The 8,467-nt window shown below is 36.6% G+C and overlaps 1 protein-coding gene across 1 annotated transcript; it reads left to right on the top strand.

Moving 5' to 3' along the window:
* The first annotated feature begins 1,385 nt into the window (after positions 1-1,385).
* Positions 1,386-4,499, top strand: LOC149218575 (putative disease resistance protein At1g61300). The gene has a single exon (XM_089382419.1). The coding sequence runs from the start codon at positions 1,539-1,541 to the stop codon at positions 4,374-4,376; it is 2,838 nt and encodes a 945-aa protein (XP_089238545.1). The 5' UTR covers positions 1,386-1,538; the 3' UTR covers positions 4,377-4,499.
* The last annotated feature ends 3,968 nt before the right edge of the window (positions 4,500-8,467 follow it).

Genomic DNA, 8,467 nt, shown 5'->3' with positions numbered 1-8,467 from the left:
TATGAAAGTGATATTTTCTTAATACATGAAAAAGTCTCGAGTACCTTGGGTTATTTTCTAAAAACAATATCATACCACTTATAATAACATGTTGGTGGTTCATGAAGGGGTAAGCTTCTACATAGGTAAAGACCTCTAAGTCTTGATCCTCCGACCTATTTCCTTATGTTTGAGGAAAACAAACAATTAACCAAACATAAAGAATTTAAAATCTTATTGTAAAACAAAAAATTCATTGTTTCAACTTCTATCTTGTATTCAAAATATACATAGAAATCATTTGATTTAAATGCATACATATATCTCAATTATAAAGACCAAATTCTAATTCAAAAAATTTAATAAGTAGATTTTATTTTTTTTTATTATAAATTTTTAATTCCTACCTGACAAGTATCCATGATTATAATTGTCTAGTTTTATTTTAAAAAATCCTGAATTTACCTATAATTTCACCAAGTTCATGTACAATTATTAAAATTTCACCAAAACTTCTATCTTGTATTCAAAATATACATAGAAATCATTTGATTTAAATGCATACATATATCTCAATTATAAAGACCAAATTCTAATTCAAAAAATTTAATAAGCAGATTTTTTTTTTTATATTTTTTATTATAAATTTTTAATTCCTCCCCGACAAGTATCCATGATTATAATTGTCTATTTTTATTTAAAAAACGTGAATTTACCTATAATTTCACACAATTGTTAAAATTTCAGCATAAAATTTCCCAGGCTTGTGCGCGGATCTTGAATGTTAGAAATTTTCAAAGTTTAAATACTAATAAACTTACTCATTTAAAAATCAATTTTAATCAATTCCACAACTGGTAGGAATAAACTTTTTATAAAAATTACACATGAGAACACTAATGAAAGAAGGATGGACCCAGGCAGTAACGCTTACAGATCGGTACAACAATAATTAAAATTGACACCGCAACAACTATTGAAGATTATTGGCAGATGAGCATAAAGTCATAGCTGTGTCGGATCAACTCTTTCCCAGAAATTGCAATAAAACATTATTATTGTTTCCCTCATCAAACGCCTCCGACCATCCACCAGCTGTATGGCAAATCTTTAACCTTATCAATCGCTGTTATGCTTACTTTTTCCAAATGTACGTCTCATTCTTTTCCAAAGCAGGGCGGAAAATCAAAATTTTATTTAGCCTGCCGTCACATCGAAACTTACCGAACAAAGCCTGATGGCACTTATATTATTTTTCTTCTCTGCAAAAAGATTGGAAAAGACATTTCCAGCATTGCAACACAACATGCTTAGGCTCTCCTTCAACGCACCCAAATTAAAATATTTCAATGTGCAATTCCTTACGTTTTCTAATACGGCCATTAATACGGTCGATTAATACGGCCATCGACCTCCCTCTCTCCTCTCTTCTTATATTCACTCGTTCACCTGCATTTCTCAATTTCGCTTACTCTCTCGCAGCCCTTTTCAGATCTGCTCGCGCTACCCTTGCATTTGCCCCTTCTTTTGCTTTGAGTGCTCAGCTATATAAATTATCCATGGCGACGGATTTTGGAATTGGAACGGCAGCCAACGTTGCGGCCGCCAATGTTGCAGGCCCTATTATCGGTGTAGTCATCGGAAAAATGAAGGATATCATTGAGATGGGGGAAAATGTCCGTCATCTCAAAACTGACTTCACCCGTATGCAAGGCGTTTTAGAGCGTATTGAAAATCAATTCCGAGAGCAGCAGAGAGCGCTCCCAGAGCCCCTCCAGAATTGTTTGGAAAGAATCCGTAATGACCTTCAAGAGGTTAAGGATTTGATCGATAATTCGGAGCCACAGCCACGGTGTCTCGGCTGCTGCTCCTTCCGCAACCCCATGCTGTCCACCCAAATTAGCGATTGGAAGACGGGATTTGATCGACTCTTTGAAGAGCTTGAAAGGGAATTTTCAGTATGTGCCCTTGCTCAACAGATTGTGGCCGCCTCAGCGCTTCAGGTAGACGTCCTTCGTCAACCTGTCCCGGAGTCGGGCTTCGTAGGGTCAGCCATTGAATCTGCTCAGATGCAAGTGAACGCATGGCTTCGTGAAGACCATCGCCAAGCTCGGATGGTCGGCATTTCTGGCATGGGGGGCGTCGGCAAGACTTCTATACTGAAACTAATCCACAACCACTTCAAAGAGGTGAGAGGTATTTTTGATGCAGTAATTTGGCTTACAATTTCTCGGAAGTATGAGATTACAAATTTGCAGGCCTCCATGGCCGAGACACTTAATTTAAAGCTCGAGGGCATCTATGACGAAGATTTAAGGAAAATGAAATTGTCTGCATCGCTTCGAGGGAAGAAATTTCTTCTAATTTTGGACGACTTGTGGCGTTCAATCGATCTGACCGAGATCGGCGTGACATTTGAGGATGATCACAATTGTTCCAAAGTATTAATGTCGAGTCGCAGCAGCCTTGTCATTGGACAAATGGGCGCAAGCGCCAACTATTCCTTGAAAATACGACCTCTGTCCATAGAGGAAGGGTTGGTGTTGTTCACGAGAGAAGCTTTTACAAATGGGGTGGTTCCATATGAGAGCGTACAGGGTATTGCTAGAGAAATTGCCATGGAGTGTCAAGGATTGCCGTTGGCCCTCAATGTAGTAGCTGCAGCAATGAGGTCGAAAAAGACGGAAGATGAGTGGGAGCGTGCTTTGAATTTGATGAGGAAGGTAGATCCATCCTTCCGAATCAGCAACGACAACATTGATGCAGAACTCGACAAGCGCTTAAAATGGAGCTATGATGAATTAGCTGATCCTAACTTAAAGATTTGTTTTTTGTACTGTGCCGTCTTTCCTGAGGATGCAGAGATTGACGTGGAGACGCTAGTCCAAATGTGGAGCGCCGAAAAGTTGGTCACCCACATGGATGCTGGGCACGAGTACATAGATGCACTAGTAGGTAAGTGTTTGTTCGAATATGTTGGAGGGTATAGAGGCCAAGTAAAAGTTCATGATATTTTGCATGACCTGGCCATTTCTATTGGCCGAAGTGAGGAGAACTGCTTGTTTGCCTCAGGTCAACATCTACAAGATTTCCCTATTGAAGGTGAGATTAGGAATTGCAAACGAATATCAGTTGGTCATAATGATATTCGTGTTCTTCCAACCAGTCTGGCTTGCCCAAAACTGGTGAGTTTGGTACTAGCTAACAATAAAGAAATAACAGAGGTTAAAGAAGGATTTCTGTCAGCTGCCATGTCTCTCAAGGTTCTTGATCTCTCTCACACCAACATAACAACGCTGCCAACGTCACTGGGTCAACTGGAACAACTTGAATTTCTGAATTTGAGTGACTGCTCCAGTTTGCAGACTTTGCCAGAGAGCATAGGTAATCTTTCTCGTCTGAAATTTTTGTTCTTGCCACTCAACTTTGCTATAAATGTGGAGGATATTGCAAATCTCTCAAATCTGATGGAGCTTAAGGCAGCAGTAAAATCAGAAATTAAAGAAAGTACAATGACTACATGGACGGAGCTAAGAAGGTTGGAGGTATGGTGCGTCTATGATGCAGATAGAGATGATGTGGGGGAGGAGCATATTTTTCCCTTCAACATGGATAATCTGAACAAGTTGGAACATTTTACACTCATTCATTATAAGGGGGTAAGTTTACCCAACTGCATTCCTCAGTTTCAAAACCTGAGAAAGTTACATTTGTTTGAGTGTTACCAACTTAGGGAGCTTCCTGGAATTGTAGGCGGGTGGGGCTTTCCAATGTTGAAGGGCTTGACACTTTATGAAAGCAAATTAGAAAGCATGATGGTGGGATCATCTGTTTCTGGTTTGTCAAGGGAAGAAACAATGCCCCAACTCGAAGATATAGTTATATCTAACTGTAGTTCGTTGAAGAGATTGAGAATGAGGAAATTACCTCGTTTAAAGAAGTTAAGCATCTATGAGTGCACGGAGTTTGAAGCACTCGAAATTGAGAGTTGCGGTCTTCCCATGCTCGAGGGCTTGGCGCTTGGTTTTCTACACAAGTGTGAGACTATAGTGGGACCCTCTGGTGTGATCAACGACGGAGTAATGCCCAAACTTCAATATTTGAGGATAGGGGATCTATCGCTGAGAAGATTGGTATTAGAGAAGCTATCTAATTTAAGGGACATTGATATACGGGGTTGCAATGAGCTAAGGGAGTTCGCGGTGGGGAGCGGCGGCTTTCCAGCGTTGGAGACGTTGGCTTTGTGTTACAGTCCGAAGGTAGAGAATATGGTGGGGCCCCATGATGTGTGGGATGACCGAACAATGCCTCAACTTAGACGATTGAGTATATCACGGTGTCCATTACTCAAGAGATTGCCAAAGGAATGGAGAAACTGTCTCGGTTGCAGCAAATAGAGGGAGAGGTTCAGTGGTGGCAAAATCTAATTTGGGAAGATGAGAATGTAAAAAATAGTCTCTTTCCTCTTTTCATTGAACACTGAAGAGGATGTGTACACAGTTACCATCATAAATGTTTTGTTATATTTTACACAAATGATAATATTATTTTGTGTTTAAGATTATTTAAATGTTATTTGGAAATTACATAGTGTCATGTTTAAATATTATTTCTATATAATTTAATTAATTATTTTTTTAATTAATTCACATATTTTTTTGTTATTTTTTTATTTAATAAATTCAAAATTTTCGTTTATAAATTATTTAATAAGTGTATTAAAGTAATAAAAGTTATTTTATTTTTTATTACAAAATCAAATTTGGGAAGATGAGAATGTGAAAAACAGTCTCTTTCCTCTTTTCATTGAAGACTGAATAGGATGGTACGTACACAGTTACCATCATAAATGTTTTGTTATATTTTACATAAATGGTAATATTATTAATTTTAAAGTGTGAGATATTTTGTGTTTAACATTATTTAAATGTTATTTGGGAATTACATACTGATGATGTTTAAATCATAAATGTTTTGTTATACCTTGCACAAAAATAAGTGAGATATTTTGTGTTTGATATTATTTAAATGTTATTTGGGAATTACATATTGTGATGTTTAAATGTTTTTTTATATAATTTAATTAATCATATTTTTTATTTTTAATTAATTCATATATATATATATATAATATATTCAAAATTTTCTTTTATAATTTATTTAATAAGTATATTAAGGTAATAGAAGTTATTTTATTTTTTTATAATTTTTTTGTTTAATAATTTATATTTTTTTATTTGAAAAGTTTTTTTTATCAAACTCAATAATAATTATTATTTTCATTATTATTAAAGTTAATACTCATTACTTTTATCATTCTTTCTTCCCCTAACAATAATATTTATATTTTATCACTTTTTTCTATTGAAACGAGTTTAATATTTTTCATATCACTAGTTGAATTTCAAGTCTCCAAAGATGAATGAAGAATTCACTCTAAACATAAGACAAATCCTTGAAACAACACACAATTCTCCAAAAGTATTTATGGACACAATTATACTTTATTATTTTTTATATATTTTATTATAAATTCTATATGTTATTATTTAATATATAATTATTAATTTTAAATTAGATTATTATTATTAATTTTAATTTTAATGATACATAAAATGATAATACTAAAAATATATAATTGTTATTTTTTATTTGAATATTAAAAAACTATTTATTTAAAGAATAAAAATTATTTTGTAATGAATATTACAATATGTTTCAATGTTTTGAATTGAGTAAAGAATCATAATTTCATGATATATACTTTATTATTTTTATATATTTTATTAAGAAAATTTCCATATTAAATTTTAATGTATAATTATTAATTTTAAATTAAAGTATTATTATTAATATTAATTTTAATGATATATAAAATAATAATAATAAAAATATATATTTTCTATTTTTTATTTAAATATTAAAAACTATTTATTTAAAAAACAAAATTTATTTTGTAATGAATATTACAATATGTTTCAATGTTTTAAATTGCTTAAAAAATCATAATTTCATGATATATAATTATTTCAATCAAAGAGAGAATATTCATTATAGTAAATTGGGTCGACAAAGTTATACTCTATTACTTTTCATATGTTTTATTAGAAATTTTACATTTTGTTCTTTTTTTTTGTTTTTTTTTTTTATCTGAATTTGCTTACTCCTATATTGATACAAAAATAAATTTACAGAGAGGCAGTGGCCTCGAGAAGTCTAGCCCAAAGATGCGGCATGCTCACATTACATCGCTTGAACACTCACCAAAAAGACTTGCTGAAGACTGACTAGAAGAGCTTCCATGAAACAGAAAACGCCAGTGTCAAAATTGAAGACTGACCAGAGGTAAATCTAGACCAAAACAGGTTGATTGGGCCCGTACAAGAAAACAGAAAAGCGTTGCACATTCAAAACTGGAATCTAACCCATAAAATAGCTAAATCTGAAACTGAGACCCAAAGACATAGTCAGGAGAATGTCGCCCACGTAGGGGAAACCGACAATTTAACATTGGAAAAAAGGTCCGAGCATGAGAACTGTAAAGCATATAATGACTATAAACCAGGAGGGAATTGAGCATCTTCGAGCAGCAGAGAATCAAAAACCATTGAATGCAGACTTGCTTAAGCTTCATGAGAGGTGGAAGGCGATTCTTCAACGATGCGACACCCATATTTGTAGGGGTCTTCATCCTCAGAGGGATGGCCCTCTTTGCCTGAAGAACCGCCACCAGTAGGGACGCTCGGACCGGCTTGAATGTTCATGTCCTGGGTTATAGAGCCACCCGGATCCTTACCCTGCGTATTGTCAATCTGAGAAGTTCCAAGCTTGTCTTCCGCCCTCGTCTCCAGAGACACCCCTGGTGTCACAGCAACCGAACCAGAAGTATCCTCTCGAAGCTCAATGGTGACTGAAGCTATGAAGGAGGAATTACTGAGGGTAAAGGGGAACCGAAAATGAGCGGTGTGAGATTGGGAATTATGAGAGCGCACTGCTGAATTATGCTGCCCTCAACCCCGTCCACGACCACTCCTGGTAACGGGATAGCGGTCAGAGCAGAAGTCCGAGGCTTCAGACGAGGAGTCCGAGGTAGAGGAGGAGGGCTGGCAGATGACGCGGCCACGGGAACTTCCTCTCCTGCAGCACATTCTCGGGTGCAATCTAGGCATAATGAAAAGAGCAAGAAGAGCTGAACAGGCAACAGAACTGTAAAGGCAGGGGGGGACTGAAAGGGGCCTAACTTGAGCTCGCAGAGGAGAACTGGGAGAGATAGAGGATGAACAACAACTAAAATTGCAGAATGGGCTATGAGATGCATGAAATCCCGTCGGTGAATCAACACAGCGATCTAGAGCACAACGATTCCCTAGGCTAGTTCGAAAGCGAGGCTCTGCGGCAACAATGGAACGACACGAGCGTAGGGGAGGAGCATGAATGAAATTTAGGAGGGGCGCCATAACAGATGAAATTGCAGGCTGGAGAGGGTGGACAGGCTGCATTAACACAACATTGATGATGATGGCTGAAGACTTTAAAGCTGGCTTCATGCGAGGCCGGATGGTGGTGGTAATAAGCCACGTGCCAACCCACCACGTTGCCCTCGTACAAATTGACATGTTATACACCCGCATCCGGGAAAATTTTTACATTTTGTTATTTAATGCATGATTATTAATTTTAAATTAGATTATTATTGTTAATATTAGTTTTAATGATATATAAAATGATAATAATAAAATTATATAATTGTTAATTTTTTATTTGAATATTAAAAAACTATTTATTTAAAAAATAAAATTTATTTTGTAATGAATATTACAATATGTTTCAGTGTTTTAAATTTCTTAAAGAATGGAAAAGCAGATCACCTGATTGGGAGGCGGGGGTGAGCTCTGTAAACTGATCTAGGGTTAGTGTTAGGGTTCGAAGTTGGGCACCATGGCGGAACGCGCAGGGGGGATTGTTGCTCCCTCTTACAGTCAAATAGTGACGGACAAAAGCAAGGATGCTAGAAAGCAACGTTTTAAGAAACCTTTGGAGATGGCAATGGAGGCAATCAACACGGAAAATCTGGGAAAAAAACAGACCCCCAGATCAGGAATGGGATAAGTAGGAAGCTAGTAAGGAAAAGAAGACAGGGGGTAGCAGTCAGAAAACTGCTTCTATGAGTACAACTGGGGTCTGCAAACCCAAGTCGAACATCATTCCCCGGGTCATTTTATGTGACCCAGTGCTACAAGCGCACAGAGATCACATGGCAGAATATGCGGTTATATGCAAATTCATGGGGATATGGCCGACGAAGAGGGCGTTGCATGTATGGATAAAGGAGCCACTGGAAACCAAAGGGGGAAATAAACCTTCATTTGGGATCTAAGGGCTTCTTCACGGTGGTGTTCACAAGCCTGGAGGATAAAGACAGAGTATTCGAAGGAGGACCATATTTCTACGCGGTCGCAGGCCTCTACATGCCGCCATGGATGATGAA

This window comes from Pinus tabuliformis, chromosome Q, assembly GCF_031772625.1.
Source record: "Pinus tabuliformis cultivar Carrire ecotype Pingquan chromosome Q, CPIR1, whole genome shotgun sequence".
Lineage (NCBI taxonomy): Eukaryota > Viridiplantae > Streptophyta > Pinopsida > Pinales > Pinaceae > Pinus > Pinus tabuliformis.
The sequence above is the reverse complement of the archived record's forward strand: the minus strand, read 5'-3'. Positions and strand labels throughout refer to the sequence as shown.

Bases quoted from the DNA above. Each gene is read 5' to 3' on its own strand.
- LOC149218575 (XM_089382419.1), top strand. From the start codon at position 1,539: ATGGCGACGGATTTTGGAATTGGAACGGCAGCCAACGTTGCGGCCGCC.